A 17,385-nucleotide genomic window follows, 5' to 3' on the forward strand; every position below is an offset into this window, starting at 1 on the left:
CCTGAACATTGTCCACTTCCGCTATGTATGCTGCTGAAAGGGTCTGAAGGTACTTAACCGCCCATACAAGGAGAAAGTCTGCTGCCCATGATACCAAAGGGCTTCTGAGTTTCCCTTACAGCGAATGCTACATACCTGTAGAAGGTATTCTCCGAGGACAGCAGGCTGATTGTTCTCACTGATGGGTGACGTCCTCGGCAGCCCCTCCAATCGGAATCTTCCTAGCAAAGTCCTTTGCTAGCTCTCGCGCGCATGCGCGGCCGTCTTCCCGCCCGAAACCGGCTCGAGCCGGCCAGTCCAGTATGTAGCAAGACAATACACTTCAAGGGAAGACACAACTCCAAAGGGGAGGCGGGCGGGTTTTGTGAGAACAATCAGCCTGCTGTCCTCGGAGAATACCTTCTACAGGTATGTAGCATTCGCTTTCTCCGAGGACAAGCAGGCTGCTTGTTCTCACTGATGGGGTATCCCTAGCCCCCAGGCTCACTCAAAACAACAACCAAGGTCAATTGGGCCTCGCAACGGCGAGGACATAACTGAGATTGACCTAAAAAATTTACCAACTAACTGAGAGTGCAGCCTGGAACAGAACAAACAGGGCCCTCGGGGGGTGGAGTTGGATCCTAAAGCCCAAACAGGTTCTGAAGAACTGACTGCCCGAACCGACTGTCGCGTCGGGTATCCTGCTGCAGGCAGTAATGCGATGTGAATGTGTGGACAGATGACCACGTCGCAGCTTTGCAAATTTCTTCAATGGAGGCTGACTTCAAGTGGGCTACCGACGCAGCCATGGCTCTAACATTATGAGCCGTGACATGACCCTCAAGAGCCAGCCCCGCCTGGGCGTAAGTGAAGGAAATGCAATCTGCTAGCCAATTGGATATGGTGCGTTTCCCTACAGCCACTCCCCTCCTATTGGGATCAAAAGAAACAAACAATTGGGCGGACTGTCTGTGGGGCTGTGTCCGCTCCAGGTAGAAGGCCAATGCTCTCTTGCAGTCCAATGTGTGCAGCTGACGTTCAGCAGGGCAGGAATGAGGACGGGGAAAGAACGTTGGCAAGACAATTGACTGGTTCAGATGGAACTCCAACACGACCTTTGGCAAGAACTTAGGGTGAGTGCGGAGGACTACTCTGTTATGATGAAATTTGGTGTAAGGGGCCTGGGCTACCAGGGCCTGAAGCTCACTGACCCTACGAGCTGAAGTAACTGCCACCAAGAAAATGACCTTCCAGGTCAAGTACTTCAGATGGCAGGAATTCAGTGGCTCAAAAGGAGATTTCATCAGCTGGGTGAGAACGACATTGAGATCCCATGACACTGTAGGAGGCTTGACAGGGGGCTTTGACAAAAGCAAACCTCTCATGAAGCGAACAACTAAAGGCTGTCCTGAGATCGGCTTACCTTCCACATGGTAATGGTATGCACTGATTGCGCTAAGGTGAACCCTTACAGAGTTGGTCTTGAGACCAGACTCAGACAAGTGCAGAAGGTATTCAAGCAGGGTATGTGTAGGACAAGAGCGAGGAGCTAGGGCCTTGCTGTCACACCAGAAGGCAAACCTCCTCCACAGAAAGAAGTAACTCCTCTTGGTGGAATCTTTCGTGGAAGCAAGCAAGACGCGGGAGACACCCTCTGACAGACCCAAAGAGGCAAAGTCTACGCTCTCAACATCCAGGCCGTGAGAGCCAGGGACCGGAGGCTGGGATGCAGAAGAGCCCCTTCGTTCTGCGTGATGAGGGTCGGAAAACACTCCAATCTCCACGGTTCTTCGGAGGATAACTCCAGAAGAAGAGGGAACCAGATCTGACGCGGCCAAAAAGGAGCAATCAGAATCATGGTGCCTCGGTCTTGCTTGAGTTTCAACAAAGTCTTTCCCACCAGAGGAATGGGAGGATAAGCATACAGCAGGCCCTCCCCCCAATCCAGAAGGAAGGCATCCGATGCTAGTCTGCCGGGGGCCTGAAGCCTGGAACAGAACTGAGGGACTTTGTGGTTCACTCGAGATGCGAAGAGATCCACCAAGGGGGTGCCCCACGCTTGGAAGATCTGGCGCACCACTCTGGAGTTGAGCGACCACTCGTGAGGTTGCATAATCCGGCTCAGTCTGTCGGCCAGACCGTTGTTTACGCCTGCCAGATATGTGGCTTGGAGAACCATGCCGAGACGGCGAGCCCAAAGCCACATGCTGACGGCTTCCTGACACAGGGGGCGAGATCCGGTGCCCCCCTGCTTGTTGACATAGTACATGGCAACCTGGTTGTCTGTCTGAATTTGGATAATTTGATGGGACAGCCGATCTCTGAAAGCCTTCAGAGCGTTCCAGATCGCTCGCAACTCCAGGAGATTGATCTGTAGACCGCGTTCCTGGAGGGACCAGCTTCCTTGGGTGTGAAGCCCATCGACATGAGCTCCCCATCCTAGGAGAGACGCATCCGTTGTCAGCACTTTTGTGGCTGAGGAATTTGGAAAGGACGTCCCAGAGTCAAATTGGACCAGACTGTCCACCAATACAGGGATTCGAGAAAACTCGTGGACAGGTGGATCACGTCTTCTAGACCCCCAGCAGCCTGATACCACTGGGAGGCTAGGGTCCATTGAGCAGATCTCATGTGAAGACGGGCCATGGGAGTCACATGAACTGTGGAGGCCATGTGGCCCAGCAATCTCAACATCTGCCGAGCTGTGATCTGCTGGGACGCTCGCACCCGCGAGACGAGGGACAACAAGTTGTTGGCCCTTGTCTCTGGGAGATAGGCGCGAGCCGTCCGAGAATCCAGCAGGGCTCCTATGAATTCGAGTTTCTGCACTGGGAGAAGATGGGACTTTGGGTAATTTATTACAAACCCCAGTAGCTCCAGGAGGCGAATAGTCATCTGCATGGACTGCAGGGCTCCTGCCTCGGACGTGTTCTTCACCAGCTAATCGTCGAGATATGGGAACACGTGCACTCCCAGCCTGCGAAGTGCCGCTGCTACCACAGCTAGGCACTTTGTGAATACTCTGGGCGCAGAGGCGAGCCCAAAGGGTAGCACACAGTACTGGAAGTGGCGGGTGCCCAACTGAAATCGCAGATACTGTCTGTGAGCTGGCAGTATCGGGATGTGTGTGTAGGCATCCTTCAAGTCCAGAGAGCATAGCCAATCGTTTTGCTGAATCATGGGGAGAAGGGTGCCCAGGGAAAGCATCCTGAACTTTTCTTTTACGAGATATTTGTTCAGGGCCCTTAGGTCTAGGATGGGACGCATCCCCCCTGTTTTCTTTTCCACAAGGAAGTACCTGGAATAGAATCCCAGCCCTTCTTGCCCGGATGGCACGGGCTCGACCGCATTGGCGCTGAGAAGGGCGGAGAGTTCCTCTGCAAGCACCTGCTTGTGCTGGAAGCTGTAAGACTGAGCTCCCGGTGGACAATTTGGAGGTTTGGAGGCCAAATTGAGGGTGTATCCTTGCCGGACTATTTGCAGAACCCACTGATCGGAGGTTATGAGAGGCCACCTTTGGTGAAAAGCTTTCAACCTCCCTCCGACTGGCAGGTCGCCCGACACTGACACTGGGATGTCGGCTATGCTCTGCTGGAGCCAGTCAAAAGCTCGCCCCTTGCTTTTGCTGGGGAGCCACGGGGCCTTGCTGAGGCGCACGCTGCTGACGAGAGCGAGCGCGCTGGGGCTTAGCCTGGGCCGCAGGCTGTCTGGAAGGAGGATTGTACCTACGCTTACCAGAAGTATAGGGAACAGTCTTCCTTCCCCCGAAAAATCGTCTACCTGTAGAGGTAGAAGCTGAAGGCTGCCGGCGGGAGAACTTGTCGAATGCGGTGTCCCGCTGGTGGAGAGACTCTACCACCTGCTCGACTTTTTCTCCAAAAATGTTGTCCGCACGGCAAGGCGTGTCCGCAATCCGCTGCTGGATTCTATTCTCCAGGTCGGCGGCACGCAGCCATGAGAGCCTGCGCATCACCACACCTTGAGCAGCGGCCCTGGACGCAACATCAAAAGTGTCATAAACTCCTCTGGCCAGGAATTTTCTGCACGCCTTCAGCTGCCTGACCACCTCCTGAAAAGGCTTGGCTTGCTCAGGGGGAAGAGCATCAACCAAGCCCGCCAACTGTCGCACATTATTCCGCATGTGTATGCTCGTGTAGAGCTGGTAAGACTGAATTTTGGCCACGAGCATAGAGGAATGGTAGGCCTTCCTCCCAAAGGAGTCTAAGGTTCTAGAGTCTTTGCCCGGGGGCGCCGAAGCATGCTCCCTAGAACTCTTAGCCTTCTTTAGGGCCAGATCCACAACTCCAGAGTCGTGAGGCAACTGAGTGCGCATCAGCTCTGGGTCCCCATGGATCCGGTACTGGGACTCGATCTTCTTGGGATGTGGGGATTAGTTAAAGGCTTGGTCCAGTTCGCCAGCAATGTCTTTTTGAGGACATGGTGCAGGGGAACAGTGGACGCTTCCTTAGGTGGAGAAGGATAGTCCAGGAGCTCAAACATTTCAGCCCTGGGCTCGTCCTCCACAACCACCGGGAAGGGGATGGCCGTAGACATCTCCCGGACAAAGGAAGCAAAAGACAGACTCTCGGGAGGAGAAAGCTGCCTTTCAGGAGAGGGAGTGGGATCAGAAGGAAGACCCTCAGACTCCTCGTCAGAGAAATATCTGGGATCTTCTTCTTCTTCCCACGAGGCCTCACCCTCGGTGTCAGACACAAGTTCACGGACCTGCGTCTGCAACCGCGCCCGGCTCGACTCCGTGGAGCCACGTCCACGATGGGGGCGTCGAGAGGTAGACTCCCTCGCCCGCATCGGCGAAGCTCCCTCCGCCGACGTAGTCGGGGAGCCCTCCTGGGAGGTGGCCGCAGTCGGCACCGACGTCGGGGACCTCACCCCGGGCGATGGGCCAGCCGGCGCCATGCTTGACGGTACCAGAGGCGCAAGCACCGCCGGTACCGGAGGGGTAGGGCGCAACAGCTCTCCCAGAATCTCTGGGAGAACGGCCCGGAGGCTCTCGTTCAGAGCGGCTGCAGAGAAAGGCATGGAGGTCGATGCAGGCGTCGACGTCAGAACCTGTTCCGGGCGTGGAGGCTGTTCCGGGCTGTCCAGAGTGGAGCGCATCGACACCTCTTGAACAGAGGGTGAGCGGTCCTCTCGGTGCCGATGCCTGCTGGGTGCCGACTCCCTCGGCGACCCAGAGCTCTCGGTGCCGACGCGGGAAGGGGACCGGTGTCGATGCTTCTTCGACTTCTTCCGAAGCATGTCACCGGAGCTTCCCGGCACCGACGAGGAGGACGTAGAATCCATCCGTCGCTTCCTCGGGGCCGAGACCGAAGAGGGTCGATCTCGGGGGGGCTGTACCGCAGGAGCCCTCAGGGTAGGAGGAGACCCACCCGAGGGCTCACCGCCACCAGCAGGGGAAAGGACAGCCCTCACCTGCACTCCACTCGATGCACCACCGTCAGACGACATCAGGAGACGAGGTCCCGGTACCACCGACGTCGATGCAGCTATCCGATGTCTCGGCGCCGATGCAGAGGGCCGATGCCTCGATGCACTCGATGCACTGGCAGCCAAGGATGAAGGTCTGGACGCTGATGACGTCGATGCACACGATGACCCCGGTGCCGATGCCGACGAAGCGCCCGAGAACAAAACGTTCCACTGGGCCAATCTCGCTACTTGAGTCCGCCTCTGTAACAGGGAACACAGACTACAGTTCTGGGGACGGTGCTTGGCCCCCAGACACTGAAGACACGAAGAGTGCCTATCAGTGAGCGAGATTACCCGGGCGCACTGGGTGCACTTCTTGAAGCCGCTGGAAGGCTTCGATGTCATGGGCGGAAAAATCACGCCGGCGAAGTCAAAATCCGAAATGACGAATTTGGAGCACCAAAACTTTAAGGGAGAAAAAATCTCGACCGAGGCCGAAAAGAGGCCTACCCCGACGACGAAAGAAAACTTACCGGGGCAAAACTGGAAGTACGGGAAGGGGAAAATGAAACCCAAGGGGGTTTTCGGAGCACTTCCCGACAGCTAGAAAACTTTTCCGAAGAAAAAACACGTCAATAAAACACGGACGCGCGAGGTCGACTCTCCGGGGCTCGACACGACAAAAAAACACAGCCGTACCGAGTGCGGATGAAAGAAGACTGGCCGGCTCGAGCCGGTTTCGGGCGGGAAGACGGCCGCGCATGCGCGGTGCGCGCGAGAGCTAGCAAAGGACTTTGCTAGGAAGATTCCGATTGGAGGGGCTGCCGAGGACGTCACCCATCAGTGAGAACAAGCAGCCTGCTTGTCCTCGGAGAATTATAAGAATACAGAGCAAAGGAAGGGAAGGTGTCTCATAGTGCCAGTTGGATGGTTCCAGTTTTCAGTCCATTTACAAACCAATTCAGCTCTATCCATTATCAGCAGACATGAGCTACCTGGTTGTCTGACAACAGGTCCCCAGCCTGTCAGGTTCACATCAGTAGTGAGATTCCAAATCCATCCCATGCTGGAAACAGAGCCACTGGTCTATATTCTGGCTAGCATTGAAAAGGGAAACAGCAACTATAAGTCTTGAGACTGGAACGACCAATAGCAGAGATTGGCTCTTGGGAAAAGACATTTGTGAGCGCTCACCCCAGTACTCCCACTGAGGCTGCAGCCACCGAATCCAAAATTGATGGTAGGATCAGATCCACTGAAATCAGGAAGAAGGCATTCTGTCCAAGGTTAACGTCAGAATGCCTACATATTCCAGCAAATTAACAGGCACTAATTTGCTTTTGGAAGTTAACAATCTGCTACCAAGACTTCAATAAATGACTCTGCCAGTGGACGCCTGACTCTCTTATTGTGACTTGATTCAGATTTTTCAGCCATTGGAGTATGGATTGGTGACAATGACTTTGGAAATGATGTTTGGGGTAGTGGTCAGCCCAAAGATAAACTGGAACTTGAAACGGAGATAGTGAATATCAAAAACCTTTGAAAGGCATCCATGCAGAAAATACAGAAGGTTTAAAAAGAATAAAAAGAAATGTTGATAAAAGTTTTCTTTTTTTTACTGTCAAAATTAGTCAAGACTTTTATATCCTGAGTATATGCAAGTACACCTTCTTGAGATCGAGGGTGGTGAGAAATTCTCCTGCTTGAACTGAAGCTATAACTGCTCTTAGTGTTTCCATGTGAAAGCAGGACACTTGGAAGCAAAGGTTTAGACTTTTGAGATCTATGACTGGACAAAAGGTGCCTTCCTTCTTTGGGACAATAAAGTAGGCCCTGTTTGGACTGGGGAACTGAATAATGGCCCAGAGCGCCAGCAAGGAATCTTCGGTGGCCTGAACCTTGACTGCCTTGGTCCCCTTTCACCAAGGATACTGCAAGAAGAGAGGAGCAACTGGGTAGTAGAACTCTAACCTATAACCTTCTGTAAGAATATCCAGAACCCACAAGTCTGACATGATTTTGACCCACTCCTCTGAAACTCCTGAAGACATCCTCCTGAGAAGAATGGACCACCCTTGCATCATTGCGAAGCTTGGGACACATTGGGCACCCTAGCTGACTAAGAGGAGGACATCCTGTCTGCATGAAAGGAAGACTGGCATGCCTGAAAGCAGGACTTCTGACCATATTGCTGATGACCAGGCTGATACCGTCTGCTGTCTCGAAATGAGATTCAGAGCCCCTGGAAAATGGACGACAAGAGGCTTTCGGCTTATCCTCCATCAACCTCTGTGGTTTAGTTTCCCCCAGTATTTTCACCAAGTAACTGAAATCTTCTCCAAATAGTCAATTACATAGTAACATAGTAGATGACGGCAGAAAAAGACCTGCACGGTCCATCCAGTCTGCCCAACAAGATAACTCATATTTGCTACTTTTTGTGTATATCCTACTTTGATTTGTACCTGTGTTCTTCAGGGCACAGACCATATAAGTCTGCCCAACACTATCCCCGCCTCCCAACCACCGGCTCTGGCACAGACCGTATAAGTCTGCCCAGCACTATCCCCGCCTCTCAACCACCGGCTCTGGCACAGACCGTATAAGTCTGCCCAGCACTATCCCTGCCTCCCACCACCGGCTCTGGCACAGACCGTATAAGTCTGCCCAGCACTACCCCGCCTCCCAACCACCAGCTCCGGATATGGATATGTCTTTTTGATTACATGCAGAAGATACTCTATTATTTGTCTATTCTCTATCATAGATGATACCCTATTCATAAGGTTCTTGAACAGCAGTGTCTTGATTATCTGAAGAAAACAGAACCGACCAATTGTCAGTTAAGTGAAAAGCCAGATAATATGGAAAACACCCAGGTCATAATGGTGCTGTTTTGCGGTAAAAGCAGGGTCCTGGCTCACAATGGTGTTATTTTGCAGTAAAAATAGGGCCCCAAGTTTGAAACTAATTGTCTCAGGTGTGAAACTTCCCTCTGTGCTTCACTGGAAAAGGGAAAGAGAAGCTGTACGCTTCTTAACGGCGATGCAGTGACGTCACCAGGGGTCTGTCTGATATGCCAGATGGTCGGATCAACTAAGGTCAGACAATCAAGTCTGTACTGAATTTCCAAATGATTTGACCTAAATGGGCTAGCAATAAATTTCAAGAAAACTGAGACAAATGGTAGTACATAATAATGACGACTATATATCACCTATATCTATTTTCAGAAACGGTAATGGAATTTCTTTGATTAGTTAAGCGGATATCTATGAATTGTTCTTGGTACAAATTTATCCATATGACTTCAAATCTCCAAGGTTCACGAAACATTTTTTTTTAAATAAAACTGTATATGGACCAAGGCAGTTTTTGAGTGCTGAGAACTTCCACTTGGTAGTGCAGGCTTTACTTCTACCTTGCTTTCATTACTGTAATGTTCTACATTTGGTCCTTCCTGATTACATAGTAATCATAGTAATTACATAGTAACATAATAAATGACAGCAGATAAAGACCTGTACGGTCCATCCAGTCTGCCCAACAAGATAAGCTCATTTTACATGGTATGTGATACTTTATATGTATACCCAAGTTTGATCTATCCTTGCCATTCTCAGGGCACAGACCGTAGAAGTCTGACCAGCACTCTTCTTGTACTAAAAGTTCTGAAGCTAATGTCAAAACCCCTTAAAATTTATACTCAAGCCCATCCATATCTATTCAGTCACGATCAGGGCGTAGACTGTAGAAGTCTGCCCAGCACAATTGCCACAAAAGGGCAGTATAACTAGACGTGACTGATGCTGTACCCACTGCCCTATTCTGCAACCACAGCTGCTGATGTGCCATAACAGCCAAAGACATACTACAAGCAATAACATGTCATAAATAGGCTCCTCAATGCAAAGCACTGCCAGTGCCTAATTAATAAGAGTACCAATCTCCTCTTTCAGTAGTTTCAAGTCATCCCCCTCCTCAGAAGGGAGCTCTCCCATCTCTAGCAGCTCCTTCACCGATAGCTCCTCTGAATAGACCAAGGCCACATCAGATAAGGAGGGAGAAGCAGAGAGCCTCATTTGCACAGTCCTGGAGGTCTAAACGAGATCTCGGGGCAGCAGTGCCAAAAACTGAAGTACCCTGCAGCAACTCTGACTGTCCTTGCTTCAGTCAATAAGCTCGATATAAGAACAATATAAACTCCAGAGAAAACAAAGATTCCAATGCAGCTGAATGCTCTGTTGTTGGGCCCTGAGGTTGTAAAACGGCAGCTGTGCTTTATGCATGATCAGACAGAAGCTTTTCCTCCCTGCCATTCTGCCCCGACAAAATGGCGCCCATTCCAGTGCTCTCCTGCATCAAACTGTGCACCGGTCCTGCTGGAGAGCCCAAAGTCCATAGCTTATTTGAATGTTGCACCAAATCCAAAATGTGCATTCACAGACTGTTTCCTCCCCATCTGGCAGGATTCCTGGCTTGCACGCACTGCAACGACCTGACACCGGCTAGCAGGAACACCACTTAGCTGCCTCCAGGAAAGATGCCATTCATCCCAACTGTTACAAGTGCCGCAACAAATGGTGAGTCAGGATCCCTCCCCTTCACTAAGTAGAACTTGCAGCCCTCCAAGTGGTTCTGAGTCAAACTTTAGTCTGACTTACCACTGCAAGCAGTTCCCCCCAAGCTCAGTCTCCACAAGCCTTACCTCAGATGAGACAGAATCAGGACTGATGCTCTGTCCCATGCTCTCCAGTAAACCTCTTTCCTTCTCTGCTCTCTTTTCTTTTTTTTTTAAAGGTTGTTGTGCTGGAAAGGAGAGCTCCACAGGAAACAGGGGAGAGGTGAAGAGAGGGAAGAAGTAAATTCAAGGATCTGAACACCTCCAAGTATGGCTCTACATACTCAAGCCACCCGCAAAGCTCAACTGGGACCGGTTGACCAACTTGACCAGGAGCAAATCAGTCAGAACTAGAGGCTGAAAAGTGTTGCCTATCCACCTGCTGAAGATAGAACATACTGAGGAGCTGGATTGGCTGCCAAGAGAGATGTGTCTCAGCTCAGTTTTCAGTTCTCCATCTCCATCTGCTGGTTAATGGACACAACTATCCCACAGATTCCTGAATAGTGGGAAGCTAAGTAATGGAAGCAGGATTTAGAAGCGGTGTCTGCTATCTAGTAGTGAAACCACAGCAGTCTGTGTAAGGTAACAGAAGATGCCATCCTGTTTGCCAACTCTCATGTAAAATTCGTACTGAAAGCCCATGGGTCCTCGATAATTGGTCTGATAGTTCATCAAATGGACAACAGCTAATGGGTCAGTTGGTCTAATGGTACAACTGTTCTTTTTTTTTTTTATATATATATCTTTATTAACTCAGAACAGAAGAAAAAACAGCCAGACACATGACGTCCAAAAACAGCAGCATGTTGGTAATAAAATCATAGAATACAATGAATTCAACATTACCAGAAGTGTTCAGGTAGAAAGTAGGACACATACTCCGCCCTGAGTGATTTTTCAATACTCCCCAAATCAGATAAATAAAATAAAATGAAATAAAATAAAATGAAATAAAAATGAAGTAAAGTAAAGTAAACTAAAATGGATCTCCCCCCTCCACCTGCTCTCTCCCGGTAACAGACAAATTAACAATCATTGTCAAAGGTCATGATACTGACGCTTTTGTAAAGATCTCACTATCTTATGCTGACGTAGGACCCATTCTGCCATTTCAGTCATAGCAGTGCGCCAGACCTTAATAAAAGGCCCCAATTAATCTGCCCATGTTTGCAAAATACATTTGTTAACTAACAAGGTGGACAGTAACACAAATCTACATTGTGCATCACTGAAACCCCCCAATCTTAAAGGAGACCCATCTCCCAGCAGCAGCACTCAGTAAGTCCAAATAAAAGAACATTACAATGTATGTTTCACTGTTTGCAAGGCTTGGGACTACAACCAGGATAAAACTGGATACTCCATAAAAGAATGTAAATAGGTTCCCTGAAATGCTTTACATTTAGTGCATATGTCATCCTCCCAAAGTCCCATCCAACTCCCCTTCCACCGTGTTATGTACACTCTATGTAAGATTTTGTACTGAATGTGCTGTACGGCAGCATTTGGGGTAACTTTAGGGAGCTCCTGAAATACCATCTGTAATTTCTTACTCGAAAAATCTTCAACCACATCCAACTCCCACAGCTTCGCCAGAGGGTCCAAATAGGTGATTTTCCCTGGCCAACTGATACCACTGTGACAACCTATTCATCTTGGATGGAAGGGTCAAAAAGATCTGATCCACCTGAGTAAATCGTAGTTGGGAGGACAACCGCTGCTCAAGGGGAAAAAAGATAGTTACGCACTTGCAAAAAGTGAAACAAGTGGTTATTAGTGAGGTTCTATGTGCGCTTGAATGAGGGAAAGACCTGCCCACCCAAGTCCCACAGCTGCCCCAAATATCGGCATCCCTCACGCCTCCACCTGTAAAATACACTTGGCCCCAAACCTGGTAAAATCCAGGATTCCCTACCAAAGACACAAAGGGGCCTACACCCATTGGCCTCACCAACAGTGCAACGCCACCATGTCCACACCTTTCTCAATAAGATTATATACAGGTTTGAACCCAAGCCACCCACCCTGTGGCAATGTACAGGGTCCAAAACAGAGAACACATCATAAGGTGCACTCCAGTTTTTCCAAAAATCTATGGGAGCAAATACACAGACTCCAGTATGGATTTTGTGAAGCCACCTCATCAGGGTACCAACGTTATAAACTCGAAGGTATGGGAGCCGCACACCATTCCGTTCCCTACTAGCTGTTTGGAGAAGGCTATCCTAGGTCGTCTAGAGTGCCAGATAAAGGAGCCAATCATCCTGTGGTAAAGAGCCTCCTCTTTCCGCTGTACTCATATAGGAACCACTTGTAATGGATAGAGTAATTTGGGCAATAGGACCATCTTGCATAGGGCAAATCTCTCCAAAGAATTGTAGAATGTCACTCCACGCTACACACAACTTCCGCACCTGCTCTAGCTTATCACATACATTTCGCCAATAGAACCGTGGTACAATTGTTCTAAACAAAAGAGGAGACTGGATACTTATGCAAAAATCAATGAGATCAACATTCAGCCACTGGTGGTGAGCGTTATTCCCAAATATTCAAAGCTGGGAGCTCTGCAGGCTTCGGCTTTGAATATCCAGTTATTTTTAAGCTGAAGCCAGGACCTCTGCGGGCTTCCGTTTTGGATACCCAGTTATTTTTAAGCGGAAGACAGGACTTCTGCAGGCTTCAGAATTGAATACCCGGTTATTTTTAAGCCGGCTAACACATAGCCACTTAAGTTGATATTCATCACTTAAGCAGCCACAGGTTACCACATAAAAATAAGACAGACTTTTATGCAGCCCCATTTATGCAGTAAACCTGGCTGCTTAAGGGCTGAATATCAGCACTTAAGTGGCCAAATACCAACTCTGCCTCTTGAATGCCCTCAGCATAAGCTGGCTTTGTGCTTGGCACTAACTGCGATATTCAGTGACACTTAGCCAGTTAAGTGCCAGTGAATATTAGCGGCTAGCTCCAACCAAGCGATTTAACAGTTTCTACCTTTTATAGAATTGTAGCATACGATTTCAGTTCACTGTTTTTGTTTTCATCTCATTCAATAACAGGCCTACTTCAAAGTCGAAGTCCTATTTAATAATTGCTTCCTAAACAAATTCTTTATTAACTTAATACATTCATTCATGACAGAAGTCTTTACTACATAGTAACATAGTAGATGATGGCAGAAAAAGACCTGCACAGTCCATCTAGTCTGCCCAACAAGATAAACTCATATGTGCTACTTTTTGTGTATACCTTTCCTTGATTTGTATCTGTCATTTTCAGGGCACAGACCGTATAAGTCCCAGCACTATCCCTACCTCCCAACCACCGGCTCTGGCACAGACCGTATAAGTCTGCCCAGCAATATCCTCGCCTCCCAACCACCAGCCCCGCCTCCCACCACCGGCTCTACCACCTAATCTCAGCTAAGCTTCTGAGGATCCATTCCCTCGGAACAGGATTCCTTTATGTTTATCCCACGCACGTTTGAATTCCGTTACCGTTTTCCTCTCCACCACCTCCTGCGGGAGGGCATTCCAAGCATCCACCACTCTCTCCATGAAAAAATATTTCCTGACATTTTTTCTTGAGTCTGCCCCCCTTCAATCTCGTATTGTGCCCTCTAGTTCTACCGCCTTCCCATCTCCGGAAAAGGTTTGTTTGCGGATTAATACCTTTCAGATATTTGAACGTATGTATCATATCACCCCTGTTTCTCCTTTCCTCCAGGGTATACATGTTCAGGTCAGCAAGTCTCTCCTCATAAGTCTTGTAACGCAAATCCCGTACCATTCTCGTAGCTTTTCTTTGCACCACTTCAATTCTTTTTACATCCTTAGCAAGATACGGCCTCCAGAACTGAACACAATACTCCAGGTGGGGCCTCACCAACGACTTATACAGGGGCATTAAAACCTCTTTTCTTTTGCTGGTCACTCCCCTCTCTATACAGCCTAGCAACCTTCTACTTATGGCCACTCTTCCACATCAAACACTTGTGACTTTGCACCTCTATTGCATTCAGTTACATTTTTACCAAGTGGCTTCCAGGGTTAATGCCTTGATTAGATTACAGCATGTGGTATATTCTTATTATTGATTTTTTTTAAAAGTAATCTGCAACATGACAAATGTACGACTTCACATCTTTATCTTGATTATTCAATTTTTATACAAATTGGTCTTTAGATGAATTATATCCTTAGACCAACTGTCATTAGATGAACTATCAGACCAATTGTCTGCCACTAACTCCATGAGGGTCAACACTTCCCATCCAGGAACTGCTGTATCCATTGCAGGTCATGTACCACATATCTGATGCACACTCCCATCTGTAGAGAGAGACTGGCAATTTGGAAAAACTGTTTACTAAAGTCTCAATCTTCCTTTCATATGTATCCCTAAGTGCTGTATGCCCTCTGTATGATCATAGTCTTACAGCTCACTGCCGAGACCAAAGCATGCTCCCCAAGGCAACCTCACAAGTTTCTCCTGCCTCTCTCTCTGGGTAAAGGATATAAAAACATGCCCATGGATTTGGCCACCTTCAATCCTACATCATCTGTAATCATATTCCTAATGACATGATACAGGAGCAAGTCTCTGCCTGTAGATTCCTAACACTGTATGGTCCCCATGGATTTTGGCATCTCCACCTAATCTCCCAAACTCTTCATGGTACTCATCACCCGTGAAATAAGGACCAAAAGCTGCTCTCATCTAAAGAGCCTGACTATCAAGGACTCCTCCCTCACCATGGTGCTAAATCTCCTCTTCTTCGGTCTGCTTGCTCACCTCATCACTCAGATGATTATCCACCTCCAAATGCTTGAGATCTGCAGGCCCCAAGAATCCCTTTGAGATCTGTGGTATTTTTGGATCACTCTTGGTCTTCTAGAACTGGGTCTGCAGGCTTCTGAAGGACTAAGGGAGAAGAGGGCCCTTGGCTGCTACCACATAAATGATTGAGGATATCCTGATAATTCCTACTTTCTAGTGCAAAACCTCAAAGAAATTCATTCTGTTGCCAAGAAGGGCTGGAAGCTCTGAGGGTAAGCCTTCAGCACGTAACAGAGACCAAGAAGAATGGTAGGAAAATTCAGGGAGCACTATCCCTATGGTGCAATGCTAGGACAAAATGCTTGCTGTTCCTGCAAAAGGCCTTCAATACCCAGAGAGCCAGCTCTACACTTTCACCTGCCAGCAGGCCAAGCATGGGTGAAGAATCTGTGCTTTGGATCCTGACCCATGCACTTGTTTCCTCTTCACTCCCACTAGCACTGTCACGCTGAAAGCAGAAAGGGCCTGCTGAACAGTAATGCCACTGTCTCCACTCTAATCGATGTTGCAATGAACCATGTTATGTGTCCTCTGTCCAGGGATGTGGCAGTTGCAGACCAAATCAGAGTTAGTCAGAAGGCTCAGGGAGGAGGATAATCAAGGGAAAGAGAACAGCTGCAATGTGTGTGTGGTTTTTTTTCCTGGCTTGCTTTGGCCAGTGTTGGTGTTGCTGCTTGGCCAACTCAATAGTTCCACATTCTCCCCAGAAAGAGAGTGTCGCTGAAGCACTTTCAGTGCCAGCAGGAGGGAAAGCCTCCAAGAAGCAAGTTCTCAATGGAAAAGAAAGGATCAGCCAGAACCTGACTGTAACCTTGAAAACCTCCCTGTATTCTGTCTCGGCTCAACCATGGAAGCAAACCCAACACCTCTACTGAAGGATCTAGTTTTCCAATCTTACACCATTCCAGATATCTGCACCATCTGCTAGAGACAGAATACCAGGGGCTCCTATGCTGCCACAACTTACAAGAGACCAAAATCAGCTGTGATCTTTCTCTCTCTCTTTATGGCTGGCAAGATGGAGACATGCATCTGTACTGGTCTGGTACAAAAAGAAAAACACATTTATTTGTTTTTGGTCTGGCACTTTCCTCCTGTTTCTTTGATGTTCCAGCTCAATCTGAAATAGCTTTTATTTTGGTCACTGCACCATGAAAATTTATTGCAACTAGCCATCAGTTTTCCCATGGTTTCATAATCCCCAGCTAGCTCAGCCAATGCAGGGACATTTCTTGGCCTGCGCCAGACTGCAAGTCCCTCAAGGAGTCAGTACATAAACATCCTAAATAAGGCTATTATATCCAATTTTGTGCAGTGGCAGACCTCCTTTTTCCTAGGGGCTGAAAATGCTACCTCCACAGTATTCCTAGCCCAGTTAGCAGAAGCTATACCCAGGAACCAAATCCAGGTCTTCCCCAAAGCAGTGAATAGCACTGCTACTGAGCTACTGTAACATCCCTTAAAAACTTTCATTGTATCCACATTACAAGGCTGCCTTTAATTTATGATTTTGGCATGTAAAATAAAAATTATAAACAATGCCCATAATGTTCTTACCATCCTTTCCTCAGGTGAAAGCATTCGAAATCGACTCATGCCGTCCTTTATTATATCAGATTCTTCCAAATCAGGATTGGTAGCCAAAATATCACCTCTGTTCTCATCCAACCACAGCTGAAATCCTGTCTTGGGTCTAAATATACATAAAGTTAGCGTTATTTGTTAAGTTTACAATATCTAAATTTGTACAAGATTTATGTTCTTCAATGGAATGCATTACCACTTAATCTGAAAACTATTCATGACTTAATTAACTTTCAAAAAACATTGAAAACCTCTCTCTTTAACAAGGCCTACCATAATAATCAATAATAAGAACTCCAATACTCCACTGCTTACTTGATAGTTTGACAGTTTTCTGATCTACTGAAGTGATTATATTCATTATGTTACACACAGTTCTTTGTATGTAAATCCAATTGTTTATCTACTCTTGATTGGTGCCTGCCAAGGATATAATATTGTAAGCCACAATGAGTCTGCAAATAGGTGGGAAAATGTGGGATACAAATTCAATAAATAAATAAACTGCATATAAGCAAAGCTTTCACCTATTGGCTCTCTTATGTTTTAATTTGGATGTTCATTCAGTTTTATTGACGAGATGCCAGGAAGTAGCCTGGGCTGAATCATTTCTAATAGAAGATTGGTTGAACCAAAAGTTTGCCTAGCTGTCCTACTTTTCCCACTTCTGCATCTACTATTGCCAAGCAGCCATACCACCATTACCCATCGGGTCGCAGTGAGGGCTAAATCTAGAGTAGCTCCTCCTTGTGTGCAAGTAGGGCCAGTGACTCCATGAAACAGTCATTTATGGCATCTAGAAACTAAACCTCCCTAGTGAGTTCCAGTGAGATATTTAAACCATGACATCAGGATAAATGAACTCTCTCATTACAGTCAATTTTGTTAGCGTTCCCAATTTCTGCTGGCACTGCATG

The 17,385-nt window shown here is 47.9% G+C and overlaps 1 protein-coding gene across 4 annotated transcripts in view; it reads right to left on the bottom strand.

Moving 5' to 3' along the window:
- WDHD1 (WD repeat and HMG-box DNA binding protein 1) overlaps positions 1-17,385 on the bottom strand; it is a 157,898-nt gene that overhangs the window by 2,733 nt on the left and 137,780 nt on the right. For all 4 annotated transcript variants that reach the window (XM_030214282.1, XM_030214279.1, XM_030214280.1 and 1 more), the window contains one exon: positions 16,442-16,577. In XM_030214282.1, the coding sequence (XP_030070142.1) occupies positions 16,442-16,577 (136 nt within the window). The remainder of the gene's footprint in view (positions 1-16,441; positions 16,578-17,385) is intronic.

This window comes from Microcaecilia unicolor, chromosome 9 (assembly GCF_901765095.1).
Source record: "Microcaecilia unicolor chromosome 9, aMicUni1.1, whole genome shotgun sequence".
In the NCBI taxonomy this organism is placed as follows: domain Eukaryota; kingdom Metazoa; phylum Chordata; class Amphibia; order Gymnophiona; family Siphonopidae; genus Microcaecilia; species Microcaecilia unicolor.